The sequence below is a fragment of the Pan troglodytes genome, chromosome 12 (genome assembly GCF_028858775.2).
Source record: "Pan troglodytes isolate AG18354 chromosome 12, NHGRI_mPanTro3-v2.0_pri, whole genome shotgun sequence".
Classification (NCBI taxonomy): Eukaryota; Metazoa; Chordata; class Mammalia; order Primates; family Hominidae; genus Pan; species Pan troglodytes.
This window is the reverse complement of record NC_072410.2, coordinates 102,549,193-102,563,901: the sequence shown is the minus strand read 5'-3', so window position 1 is coordinate 102,563,901 and position 14,709 is coordinate 102,549,193. Positions and strand designations below refer to the sequence as shown.

Below are 14,709 nucleotides of genomic sequence, written 5' to 3'. Positions count from 1 at the left end.
AAGGATTCCCTATTTAATAAATGGTGCTGGGAAAACTGGCTAGCCATATGTAGAAAGCTGAAACTGGATCCCTTCCTTACACCTTATACAAAAATTAACTCAAGATGGATTAAAGACTTAAATGTAAGACCTAAAACCATAAAAACCCTAGAAGGAAACCTAGGCAATACCATTCAGGACATAGGCATGGGCAAGGACTTCATGACTAAAACATCAAAAGCAATGGCAACAAAAGCCAAAATTGGCAAATGGGATCTAATTAAAGAGCTTCCACACAGCAATATAAACTATCATCAGAGTGAACAGGCAACCTACAGAATTTGGGAGAAAACTTTTGGTTGAGACTAACTGGCTGGAACACACATCTTGAAAATACAGACGGAAAGCACCATTTGGCAATAAACATATAAAAACCTATGTTAAGAACAGTACAACCAAAAAGGTCAATAAAGGTAGAAATAGTATGCAAAGCATACTACCTGAAGGATCAGTTGCTTATAAACATCATTTTAAAAAGTTAACCTCCTTTTGACAATTTATAACATAACAATTCATAATATAAACCTTCAGGGATAAAACCTAGAAGAGGCTGGACAGCAGGGGCTCATACGTGCTATCCCAGCACTTCAGGAGGCTGAGGAGGATCACTTGAGCGGAGGAGCTTGAGACTAGCATGGGAAACATGATGAGTTCCCATCTCTACAAAAAGTTTAAAAATTAGCCAAGCATGGCAGCACAGGTCTGTAGTCCCAGCTACTCAGGAGGTGAGAGCTGAGGGGGGAAGATTACTTGAACTCAGGAGGTTGAAGCTGCAGTGAGCCATGTTCACACCACTGTACTCCACTCTGGGTGACAGAGTGAGATCCTGTCTCAAAAAAAAAAAAAAAAAAAAAAAAAAGGCCAGGGGCAGTGACTCACTCCTGTAATCCCAGTACTTTGACAGACTGAGGCGGGTGGACTGCTTGACCTCAGGAGTTCAAGACCAGCCTGGGCAAAAAGGCGAAACCTCATCTCTACGAAGAATACAAAAATTAGCTGGACATGGTGACGGGCACTTATAGTGCCAGCTACTAAGGAGGTTGATGAGGTGGAAGGATCACCTGAGCCCGGGAGGTCAAGGCTTTGGTGAGCCGTGATTGTGCCACTGCACTCCAGCCTGGGTGACATGAGACCCTGCTCCCCACTGCAAATAAATAAATTAAAATAACAATAAAATAAAATAAACCTTCAATTTGGCAGAAACACTTCTCAAGTTCACAGTTACGCACTGGATAGATCAGAACTCACGACTATAACGCTATAATCACAAATGAGTAAGTCCAGAAAAATCGGTGATACCACAGAATTTTCTATTCTTGGTTAAAAAAAAAACTAAATTATCTTCTATCTTAAAATTTTTCAATTTATTTTAAAACAAAATTATTCATTTGATATATTTTTTCTCCATACTTTTGGAATGAAAAGTAAAGGTAGTATTTAAGATCTGAGAGTTAATGGAATGCAAATATAGTAACACATTTGAGGCAACATTCAAATAGTTTTTGCTGGAAACTTTTTTGAAAGAACCGGTAAGCTACCAGCTACCTCTGGCTTGTTTGTGACAGGTATAAATACTCAATATTTAAACTATTGAGGCTGAAATGTCATACTGGTAGCCAGTTATCATTTTATTAACTGTAATAATTTTGAAATGATTGCCAGGTTTGTTAAACCAAATCAACACATTTCCATTTCAGTATGTGCATCCAGGAGATTAGTCATTACATCCTTTCTTTCAGTCATGTATCCATTCATTACACAGTTGAAATATTGATTCATTCTCTTGTATGCTAAGCAATGAGCTATACATGAGGAATCCGAGAACAACACAGTTTGTCCTCAAGAGTATAGGTTTAATAAAAGGCAATTAGAATAGAATAAAAGCGCTTTAACAAAAATATAATCCATGATACTATGAAATCTGAAAGATGGGCATTCAAGTCCAACAGAGCTTAAAGGAAAAAGTAAAATTTAAGGGAAAAAAAAAAAGCAAAAGTACGAAAGATGGGCATCAATCCTTCCAAGTCTTCAAATCAATGCCACCAAAGGAAGTGTGCTTCTTCTTTTTTTTTTTTTGGTGGGAAGGTGCAGGGTCTCACTATATTGCCCAGCTGGTCTCAAACTCCTGGCCTCAAGTATCTGCCAGCCTTGACCTCCTAAAGTGCTGCAATTACAGATGGAAGTGATATTTCAGCTGATAAGGGTTAAAAAAAAGGTAACCAATGGGGAGGTGAGGGTGATAGGACATTTCAGTTACAGAAACCGGCATGTTCAAATGCCAAGAAGTGCTGGAGAACATAATGAACCTGATAATCACAAGTAATGTGGTTCTGCTGAGAGGAAGTATGTCAAGTCTCCTGCAGTCATGGAAAGAGACTCTCTTAGAATGACAATTCCTTTAGAACAAGAAGGTGTTATGCATATTTTTATGTGTCTGGCATTCAATAAATGTTTGTTAGGTAAACAAAATTCCATTCATTTCTAATTTTCTCATGGTTTCTAGTAAAAGACAAACACTCATCTTCAAAATGTTATGAGAGTTGGGAAAGGAGTGGTACAAAAAATTGACTGAAATAATAAATTTCACGGTTTCTCTATCATCCATCTTGAAATAATCTCTCTCTGTCATCGTGTGCTCAAGATGCTTTGCTTTTCAACACCTCAAAAAATCTTTGGTTGGCTGGGCATAGTGGTGCATACCTTTAATTCCAGCACTTCGGGAGGCTGAGGCAGGTGGATTGTTTGAGCTCAGGGGTTTGAGACAAGCCTTGGCAACATGGTGAAACCCCATCTCTACCAAAAATACAAAAATTAGCCAGTCTTATAAACTGGTCTCAAAAAAAAAAAAAAAAAAAAGATAAAAACTTTTTTAAATCTTTGGTTCTGATTCTGGTAAATAAATTGTGCATTCAACTTTCAAATCATGTCCATCAACCAAGTTATCAAGCACACATGCTCTCAGCAAGAAATATGCCTTTTGTAGGGAAGATGTATCCCAGTCCAAATTACTAAATATTTAAAATTATGAGTCTAACCTAATATAGGTTAATTCTAATTCAGAAAAACAAAAATTCCTTGAGGACAAGGGTCATATAATTTATCTTTATATTCTCCAAACCTGGCATATTACGTATCACATATTAGTTGAACTCAAAGGAAATTTATAATGTTTTAAGAAAATTTTTGTCTAAATTACTTGTTGCCAACATTTGCAACCTACTTTGTTGAAATCACCAACATTTTCCAGACTTCCTAACCTTTTAGATTTTAGCTTTTTGGCAATTATTTTATTTTAACAATGAAATTAAACATTATATAGAAGCATTAAATCTTCTAATATATTTTAATGATTTAGCGAATAAGAAAATATCTCATGATTAACACTGGAAAAATAATGATAATTGGCTAATTATCATCCAAAAATTTGTTTTCATTATTACTTTGGTTATTCTGCAGAGCTTAAGCAAACTGTATTAACTTAAAAAAAAAAGAAAATATTTGTAAAATATATGATCTAGCTGTACGCCTCTCAGATTTTACTAACTGGAAACATTTTAAAATATAATCAGTAAAATGATATGCTAACTACTTTAATACAACTATGGGCCGAACAAGGTGGCTCACGCCTGAGGCAGGAGGATCACTTGAGGGCAGAAGTTCCGAGACCAGCCTGGGCAACATAGTGAGACCCCCATCTCTAAAAGAAAGTTTTAAAAATTAGCCAGACACGGCCAGGCATGGTGGCTCATGCCCTAATCCCAGCACTTTGGGAGACTGAGGCGGGCAGATCACCTGAGGTAAGATTTCGAGACCAGCCTGGCTAACATGGCGAAACTCCATCTTTACGAAAAATATGAAAATTAGCAGGCTGTGGTAGCGGGCACCTATTATCCCAGCTACTCAGGAGGCTGAGGCAGGAGAATCACTTGAACCTGGGAGGCGGAGGTTGCAGTGAGCCAAGACTGGGCCACTGCACTCCAGCCTGGGCCACAGAGCGAGACTCTGTCTCAGGGGAAAAAAAAAAATTAGCCAGATGTGATGGTGTGAGCCTGTAGTCCTAGCTACTCAGGAAGAGGAGGCAGAAGGATCTTTTTAGCCCAAAAGCTTGAGACTGCAGTGAGCTAAGATCATGCCACTGCACACCAGCCTAGGCAACAGAGCAACACCCTCTTAAAAAGGAAAAAAAAAAAGCATTTAACTATGATCTTTAATTTGCCAACACTGTCACTCCTGCATGTTATACTCCTTATACACCAGTTAATTTTCCCTTAACAGTTTCTTAGACCTAAGTCTCTCCCCACTACTTATGAAGTTGAAATCAAAACATTTAAAGATCTGCTCCCTTTCTGGGAGCTCTATCTTACCAAGACAGTCTACTTCCTTCCTGGGTGTGGCAAATATCTAATAAAGCTAGGCTGAGCTGCAATTAGATAAATCAGTCACGATCATCTAGTACAATTTAAGACTAAAAATTTCGATGGTTAAATTAATCTATCCCCCATTTTAAATGAAAATACAGAATTTTATTATTTTTAAACTTTTATTCTAGATTGGGGGGGGTACATGTGCAGGTTTGTTATATAGGTAAATTCATGTCACAGGGGTTTGGTGTACAGATTATTTCATTACTCAGGCACTAAAAAAAGTACCTGATGGGTATTTTTTCTGATCCTCTCCCTCCTCCCACCCTCTACCCTCAAGGAGGCCCCTATGTCTGTTGTTCCCCTCTTTGTGTCCCTGTGTTCTCGTCATAAGTGAGAACATTCAGTATTTGGTTTTCCGTTCCTGTGTTTGCTAAAGGTAATAGTCTCCAGCCCCATCCATGTTGCTGCAAAGGACATTATCTCAATCTTTTTTTCATGGCTGCATAGTGTTCCATGGTGCATATGTACCACATTTTCTTTATCCACCCTAGTATTGATGGGCATTTAGGTTTTTCCATGGTTTTGCTATTATGGATAATGCTGCTGCAAACATACACGTGTGTGTCTTATGGTAGCACAATTTATATTCCTTGGGGTATATACCCAATAATGGGATTGCTGGATTGAATGATAATTCTGTTTTTACTTCTCTGAGGAACTGACACAATGCTTTCCACAATGGCTGAACTAATTTACATTTCCACTAGTAGTGTATAAGTGGTCCTTTTTCACCACAACCTCACCAGCATCTTATTTTTTAATAATAGTCACAGAATTTTACAATCAATTAAAAAAAAACCCTTGATTAAATCTTACTGTGACAAACACTTCTAAAATTACATTTCTTAGCTGCCATTAAGAAAATGTGCATAGGGCTGGGTGTGGTGGCTCACGCCTACCATCCCAGCACTTTGGGAGGCCAAGGCAGGAGGACTGCATGAGCTCAGTTATTTGAGACCAGCCTGGGCAACAGCGCAAAACTATACAAAAAATGCAAAAATTTGGAGACTCACTCTAAAAAAAAAGGTGCATTATGACTTATAAAATGCTAAATATATTCACAATTCTCACACATATACCAGTAACTTACGAGAAGTTCCCCATGCAGTCTCTCTCCATTCATCATCCCCAAGAAATATGCCTTTTTGTCCATCTTTTGTTGAATCATCAGGTTCCCAAAACTTTTTGGTAGGCAAAAGCTATTTGGAGGAAAAATTACAGTTAAATTTTATCCTACTTACAAAGAATTAATATATAAGAAGTCTCAAACATATCACTGCTATGTATACATTAGTTTTCAATGCTAATGAAAATTCAGAGTGACCTATTTTCTAAGCTGTTTTGTTAATAGTAAATTAACTCCCCATTTATTTTTGTGTGCTGGTGCTAATAATTCTAGACCTTAAACAAAAATCAAAATCTACTTCTGACTTTTCTTCACTTTTCATACATTTTTATTACAATGTAAATTTATTCAAAAGGCTTATTAAATTCCTTACTCAATAACAGATTTAATAAGCATATCCATAGGAATGATTGAACTTTTCCCTTCACTTCCAAGTCCTCTCCCTAGACCACCTCCTATCATATCTTCTAGAATAGAAAATACTTTTTCATTTTTAACTCAGTTATTCAATGGAAGTGAAATTCACACCTCTTACTAGCTGCTGAGTACTATCTGTCAAATCCATAACAAAAAGCTATGGATGGTAGAAAACATGCATAGAAAAGAAACAATCTCAAGGCCCTGTGCTCTATCCTATACTGTGACATGCATAGCACATAAAAATTGTGTTGATACAATCATTCACTGATTACTCAAAATGAACATTTTGGACAATTCTTATTCTTTAATATTCATTCATATCTCCCTACTGTCCCTGTCGTTTAGGAGGTGGCCAACTTGGATATGTTTGTTTGAGAAGAACAGACTGGTTTTCTGAGAAGTGAACTTAGCATTTTAAAGAAGCATTCATAAGACACCATCACTCTCAACTCTTAAGTAGGTGTCCAGTCTTTTCAGTGCTAACAATAAAACCTGTGTATACTTCTATTAAACTAATCACACTCAATTACCTATATGTTTACCTCTTAAGGGCATGGTCTGCTCACCTTTAGAGAGCTCACAAACATATAAACTGTAATAAATATAACTCAGTAATACCTGAAATTGGTCTGAGATAAGATGTGTGTGTTTGTGTGTGTGACATAGTAAACCACTAATAAACACAAAACTTGAGAAAATGCACAGTGTGTAGAATAGGGTGTGAGATGAAACATGTGGGAAGGTCAAAAGTTCATGCTAGCAAAGCTAACAGATGCTGGCAGATCAGATTATGAAGACCCTTAAAGACATGCTAAGGAAGTTAGATTTCTACTGAAGCAACAGGGAATAGAGAAGAGTTAGCAAGGGTGACACTATGTACTACAAAAAACTCAAGTTGTAAGTTTTAAGAATAACAAATAGAAAGAACAAGGAGATCAATTTTGGCAATTTACAATAAGAGGGCCAACAGAGCAAGAACTAAAAGAGGGTACTGGGCCAGGAGAGGTGGCTCACACCTGTAATCCCAGCACTTTGGGAGGCCTAGACAGGTGGATCACGAGGTCAGGAGTTCAAGACCAGCCTGGCCAAGACGGTGAAACCTTGTCTCTACTAAAAATACAAAAATTAGCCAGGCGTGGTTGCCAGTGCCTGTAATCCCAGCTACCTGGGAGGCTGAGGCAGAGAAGTGCTTGAACCCAGGAGGTGGAGGTTGCGCCACTGCACTCCAGCCTGGGTGACAGAGTGAGACTGTCTCAAAAAACAAAAAACAAACAAACAAAAAAGAGGATACTAGCAGAGAAAGCTGAGAAAATAAAATGGATCTGAGACACCTTGGAGTCAAAAGGATCTGAATACAAATGGTGGGGAAGATAAGTAAAAAGAATAACCTGTTTAATAACTTAAACAGCTAAAAAGGTAAATGGTACTGCTATTGACCACAATAGGAAAACAACAACAAACCAGGAGAGGCAGCTTTAAAGGGAAGAGAAAAAATTCAATTTGAGCATGTTCCTGAATTAAAGATCTTTTGCTAAACTAAACTAAATGTTTTAATTAAAAAATGTTAATTAAAATGTTTAAATGTTTTAATTAAAAAAAACAACTCCATTTTTAAAAAAAAGTTTTTAAATGCTAGGATGGCCCTGGGCTGTAAATGACTGGTATTTATAAAGAGCAGACATTTTAAACAATAATCTGCTCTAACAAAGATCCCAGTAAGTAAACTATAACTTGTATTCCTTCTATTTTAAAAATCTCATAAAAGATTCACGTATTCAACAAAACATAAATCTAGTAATATGAATACTAAAGCATACTTGATATATTTAAATAATAGAACATTCACAGTTAAAACCCAAGTTAATCCCTTAAAAATACTGTATAAGCCATTCCAAGCAGATGAAAATAATTCCTTAAAGAATAAAGCAATGTTTTTATCCCATACTTCATGAAGAAAAAAGTCTCAGTATCAAAATAATAACAAATAAGTAATCTAAAGTTGTAATAACTAATAAAGCATTTATCACAGACAAAGAAGTGGCTAAAATAGACTAATCTTATGAGGTAGTAAAAGTAATAGCACCCCTTTGAGACTATTCTGAAGTCTTTTGGGATTAAAGTTCTGGGAGTGCCTTCAAAATGCTTTAAAATGCAAATTGCAGCACACATCTGCAGTCCCAGCTACTCAGGAGGCTGGGCAAGAAAATTGCTTGAATCTGGGAGGCTGAGGTTGCAGTGAGCCGAGATCGTGCCACTGCACTCCAGCCTGGCGACAGAGCGAGACTCTGTCTCAAAAAAAGAAAAAAGAAAAAGAAAAAACGCAAATTGTTTACCTGGGCTGGGAAGCAGCGGGGAGGGGAGTCTGTAAACCACTTACCAAGTGTGTCTACTATGGCCAAGCACTATACTATGAGTATCTTCATTTTCGAACATTTAGAAGTTTTTATGCACAGGAAAATTTAATAGTTGAAATTAACACTCTACCAAAGGCCTTCACTGATATTCTAAAAACTATTTGCTCTGACAGTTTAAGATACTGACTCAAATACTTTTAGGGGATCTACTAGCTGGTGACTAAGAATAGGTTAAAGTGAACTAAATGTAGGGGAAGGCAACAATTCAGTATAGAACACAGTTAAAGAGGAAAAAAAAAGGTTAAACAATGCATTGATTAGAACAGCAATAAAAATAGGAGATTTGCCCCTGGAGAATCTTTTACTGTAGTAGAAAGAGCAACCATACAACATTACAGAAAACAAAATTAAGAAACTGTTAAGATCTATAAAATGTGTTATCCAATACCACTTCATATTAGTTCCCTACTTCACAAACTCTAAAAGAAGGTCAGGCAACTCAGTGTTTCTTATCAATCTGCTCTTCTATCCTAACTCCAATGTTTGAGGGAATATACAGTGTCTTTTCCTTCAAATGTATGGCTTGCTTTCCCCATTTCCAAAGAAACCTATCAGCACCCAGGCATACTGCATCAAAAAAAAAATAAAATAAACTCCCACTCGGGCATTTACATGAGTATACCTATACTTCAGACTTTTTAAATTGTTATGGAAAACCCCTAAACCAACCAAATAAACATAATCCCAAGACTTAAAAGGATTTAAAATGTAAATTATGTTTTAAATTAAGTTATTTATATAATTTATCATCCCAAATGGGATACTTTTGTGAAAAAAGATGCTATTAATAATTATGCCATGAGAAGATATAGATGTGAGCTGTCCTGGGCAAATCAGAATGTAAAGTCACTCTACTTATAATGGAAGTTCAAAAGAGGTAAGAACAGATCCTCAAAACTAAGTTGTAACAGGGAGCAGAGACTCATGCCTGTAATCCCAGCACTGAGGGAGGTGAGAAGATAGTTTGAGCCCAGGAGCTACAGACCAGCCTGTCCAACACTGTGAGACCCTGTCTCTTTTAAAAAATAAAATAATTATAAATAAATAAATATAAAATAAATTAGCCGGGTGTGGTGGCATGCACCTCTAGTCCCAGCTATTTAGGAGCCTGAGATGGGAGGATAGAATGAGCCTGGGAGGTCGAGGCTGCAGCGAGCTATAATTAGCTGAGGCAGGCAGACTGCTTGAGCTCAGGAGTTCAAGACCAGCCTGGGCAACATGGCGAAACAATGTCTCTACAAAAAATATAAAAATTAGCCAGGCGTGGTGGCGTGCACCTGCAGTCCCAGACACTGGGGAGGCTGATGTGGGAGGATCACTTTAGGCCAGGGGTCAGAGGTTGCAGTAAGTTGAGACAATGCCACTGCACTCCAGCTTGGGCCACAGAGCAAGATCCTGCCTCCAAAACAAAAAACAAAAACCAAACAAAACAAACAAACAACAACAACAACAAATGAAACATAGAGAACAAAACACAAAGTAACTCCACAGAACACAAAAATGGTGCTTTTCCAGACTTTAATCTTTTCTGTTAATGAAAGATATTAACACTTTCATTTTCTCAAATCCTTGGTATCAACAGCAAACATTACTAAATGTCATCACTTCCAACAGGAAGTAGTACTGTACAGAAGTAGTACTGTAAACACTCAAGACTTCCCTGGGTTCAAACTGCTCTTTGAGTACTATTACGTGGCCTTGGACTAGTTTTAATTAACCTTTTCTGCGCTTCAGTTTCCTCATCTATAAACTGCACGGAATTACATCTAGGGCCAGGTGTGGTGGCTCACATCTGTAATCCTAGCACTTTGGGAGGCCGAAGTGGGCGGATCACGAGGTCAGGAAATTGAGATCATCCTGGCTAACACTGTGAAACTCTGTCTCTACTAAAAATACAAAAAATTAGCCAGGCGTAGTGGCACACGCCTGTGGTCCCAGCTACTCGGGAGGCTGAGGCAGGAGAATAACTTGAACCTGGGAGGTGGAGATTGCAGTGAGCCAAGATTGTGCCACTGCACTCCAGCCTAGGCGACAGAGCGAGACTCCATCTCAAAAAAAAAAAAAAAAAAAAAAAGAATGGCATATAGTACACAGCAAACACATAAATATTAGGTATCTTCACTACCAACAGTATGAATCCTTTACTGTTATCAAACATGACTTAACTTACTGACCCACAACATTCAACTGATTTCAAATATTATATTATTCACTTTAACGATTTTGTCCATAGCTGTTTGACTTCTCTTGAGTCAGTCTGACTATCCTAGGGGGATGATGAAAACCCACTACTTAGGAAGAACAGTTTACTACTACAGTCACATTCTGCATAAGGAAAACTGACCAAGGTTACACATAAGCTGGTAAATGTTAACAAGGGGATCTGAACCCATATCTACTTAATTCTAAGACCCTTCTCTTCACATTTAACTACCATAAAAGATAGTTCTTTTCAATCATATTTTAATTCATCATGATTTCTGAAAATTTCAAGTATTATTCTAGAGATACGGACTAGCAAAAAAAAAAAAAAAAAAAAATCCAGTATCAGATCACCACTGGGAATAAGGAAAAAATAAAAATGCTTAAAATATTATCATGATAGTCTTCCTATTACAGTGGGTAAAGTTTAAGATAGAATTAAGATAGAGATTATCTAGACAAACTATGACCAGCTATTTAAACACTATTTGAAATGGCTGGTTTCCATTCCAGTTATCCCTAAGAGCTTATATTAAAGCAAGAGCGTTTCAGAGATACATGTGATTCATACAAAAGGTTATTCTTATTATTATTTTTAAAGTCAGTCAGTCTTACTCAAGGTCATAACACTAGGGAGAGATCTAGGAGAAAATACAAGTCTCCTTCCTCCCCTACCTAGTAAGTCTTCCACTTCACCACACTACATAGAATCTTAGTACACAGGCTTTCTTTAATGCTTTCTTTATATATTATTGTGTTGGAAAGACAGGAGAGAGCACTGCTTATCATACTAAGCTATAAAGATATTCTCAAAATAAAAGATATTAATTCAGTGATTTAAAGTTAGATTCTGGATTTTCTGAAGAATTTCAGACAGGGCCCTCTTTCCTGTTATTTAAAAAATAAGCAGAAACCCAGCTATATGTGCCCCAACAACCTAGAGACGCTAATAGGTATGAGCCTACGCAGTGTGTCTGACTTAACACTACACTAATAAAGCAGAGTTCAATCTCCTATAGATTAGTTTTGCTCTTTTTAAGCCACATGACATAATGCAAATCAGTAGGTCTTTCGACAGAAACATGCTATCAGTGTAAAAACAGAGAGGGTAAGTTTATGAATAGGTGAATACAAATCTCTTATTTGTGGATGCCTTCTGATGATGGCTCAGTAAAGACATCATGATCTACAAAACACAGTAAATTTGAAATTAGTCCTACATGTAGATGTAAAACTTTGTACATTACAGATTTACAACACTTAAGACAACAGTAAGCAAAAACTATTTTTAAAGAAAGTCAAGACGAGGGCAATCTATTTTAAAAACAGTTTTGCATTAAAAAAAAAAAAAAGCATTTTTAGAAAACTTAAGAGCCAGAAACTCAAGGCTGCTTTTAATTTATTCCAATGAATGAATTCTGGGATATAACAAAAACAAAAAAACCTCACCTGTCAGGAAAGGAGAAGACTGGTGAGAGAGAGAGGCAAAGAAGGAAATCCCAGAAGGTTCCTTGCTGCCTGTGAGATGAGGAAAGATAGAAAGGCTTGTGGGAGAGAGAACCCAGAGACAGAAATCTCAGTAGGTTTTTCTTAGCTATCTCTTTGAGGTGACAGTGTTAGTGCTTAAACTGTTAAGAAATAAAACTAATGAGAGCATCTTAAAATATATTTTTACTGGATGAAGGTTACAGATACACTGACATGCTGCTATCCACCAGGTAGCAGGAAACCGTGGTCACTTTTACTCTCCATATCTGACATGTCCAATAAGAAAGTCTGGATTTAAGCTTTTTTCTTTTAACATACCATTCAACCCAGCTACTCTTTCCCCCAAATAACTAAACCCTTTCAACCACTGTTTCAGATCATGACATTTTTTTGATCTGCAAAGATAACTTTAGAATTATTAAATATTATTTAGAAAGAGTGAAAAAACACCAGTTTGAAAACATATATACAATATACATCTAAGAAGTGATAAAGGGAGTCTAAAATTAATGTAGGAGTATGACTCCCTTGTTCTTTTTTTTTTTTTGAGACGGAGTCTCGGTTTGTCCCCCAGGCCAGAGAGCAGTGGTGCAATCTCGGCTCACTGCAAGCTCCGCCTCCCGGGTTCACGCCATTCTCCTGCCTCAGCCTCCCGAGTAGCTGGGACTACAGGCGCTTGCCGCCACGCCCGGCTAATTTTTTGTATTTTTAGTAGAGATGGGGTTTCACCGTATTAGCCAGGATGGTCTCTATCTCCTGACCTTGTGATCCACCCACCTTGGACTCCCAAAGTGCTGGGATTACAGGCGTGAGCCACTGTGCCCAGCCTGACTCTCTTGCTCTTAAAGAATTATCAGCAAGTTCAAGTTTGTCATAGACAAGAAGGTTGAAGCACTGTTCAACCCTGCTTTTAATATATGTTATTCTGCTTTTTAAAGACCAAAGAAAACTAGTGGCCCGGAAAGAACAAAAGCCCTTTTCATCTGCCTCTTATTTGCCAATAGCATAAATAATGCCTAACCAGATATTGCACTGCAGTGAAGCTACAGATTTTGTTTACAAAAAAAATTCAATTTCTTCAATTTTTCTTAGGGCTGAGAATTTTACCTTATGCACTGGTCTAACAAATTTATTTTGGCAATACTTAAGCTTAAGCACCTTAACTCACCCTTAAATCAGTCCTCTGAAAATGACATACTCTTTGGAAAACGCTGTTCTGAAGAAGGGGAGGGTTAGCTAGCTGCAGGGTGCCCTCTTGTGGCCCAAAGGAGAGACTTGGACTCTTTTCTGCATCTGAAGAGCACAGCATTGGATGGAGTGAGTCTCATGAAGGTCTCTATTCTACCGAGGTAAAATAATCTCCAGGAGCAAGCAGTTAATTACACATCTTAGGTCTGTTCACTGTTATCTTCTATTATCAAAGTCTACGTTAGTAGTACAGAACATGACAAAATACAGATGTCACCACAAGAGTTTCCATAATCAAAGTTCTCTAAGTATTCATTAGCTATATGAAAAACTAAGTATTTGATGCCTTAAAATATATAATGATGAGGTTAACTTTGGTGCTCCAAAGAAAATCATAGATTAACGAGAATGATAAAATCCATTAAGAAATGCGAAGTGCCTACTATGCTAGGCATTCAAAGCTAATAATTTACAGGGGAGACAAGTGTAAAACAAACTAACCAGCAATATAATAAAAGTCTGTATAAAGAACTAGAAGCCAGATGAAGGGCTTAATTCTATGGCAGATAGCAACTAGACAATAGATACATCCCAGTCGAGTCTTGTAGAAGATTAGAAGTTTGTTAAGTAAACAGTTTTGGGTGAACAAGAGATTTTTGGAAGGGAGAATAGTAAAACCAGTATGGCTAAAGCAAACACAGCATACATATATAAAACAGCAGAACAAGGCTAAAGAGTTTTTTTTCGAGCAAAGCTAATTATAGTTCATTACCAAAATATAAGAAATTATCTCACCAAGTCAATCAAATCACCTAGACACAAATAATCACACTAAAAATTACTGCTAAAAGCTTTTTTTTTTAAGCTAAAAATCACAACAGAATTGTACAATCTGAAATTTAAACCCCTCCATATAGTTTGGAAGATATGACCACTATTTCCAGGAAGGGAGATGGTTAAAAAAAAAAAAAAAAAGTTACAATGGCTCAAAATAAAGTGAGGTGTAAGTTCTTAGTATTTGTAAACATTTACCTCTCCCATTCCCCGAGATTCTAATGCAAGAGCTTGAAAATCATGATTCATTTCATCCACAGATCAAACCTGTTGAATAACAAAAACAAAAATTAGTACAAAGAAATGTTTAAACAGACTTCTTCAACTATTTTTATATTATATTGCTGCTATGACTAATATTAGCATGATCTGAGAAAGGGAAGCACTGATTTCTGTAGGGAAGACAGGTTTTCCCACAGTTTATGACAGCAATCTACCTTAAAACCTGTAGAAAAACATTAGGTCAAGGGTTCTTGAATTATTCTGTGTGCCAACAACTATGTGAAGGCAATGAAAAACAATTAAAGCCCAGAAACTGGAGAATAGTCTATACTTTAAAGAAAGGAGTAGCACA

At 37.0% G+C, this 14,709-nt stretch overlaps 1 protein-coding gene across 50 annotated transcripts in view; it reads right to left on the bottom strand.

Moving 5' to 3' along the window:
- The window catches only part of PUM2 (pumilio RNA binding family member 2), a 103,488-nt gene that overhangs the window by 64,103 nt on the left and 24,676 nt on the right, over window positions 1-14,709 (bottom strand). For 29 of the 50 annotated variants that reach the window (XM_063789252.1, XM_009442071.4, XM_016947810.4 and 26 more), the window contains 2 exons: window positions 14,334-14,402; window positions 5,554-5,662 (listed from right to left, as the gene is read on the bottom strand). In XM_063789252.1, coding sequence (XP_063645322.1) covers window positions 5,554-5,662; window positions 14,334-14,384 — 160 coding nt within the window. In that variant the 5' untranslated portion in view covers window positions 14,385-14,402. Of the gene's footprint in view, window positions 1-5,553; window positions 5,663-12,074; window positions 12,144-13,281; window positions 13,538-14,333; window positions 14,403-14,709 lie in introns of all 50 variants that reach the window. The other 21 variants (XM_063789260.1, XM_063789259.1, XM_063789257.1 and 18 more) reach the window with 3 other exon arrangements.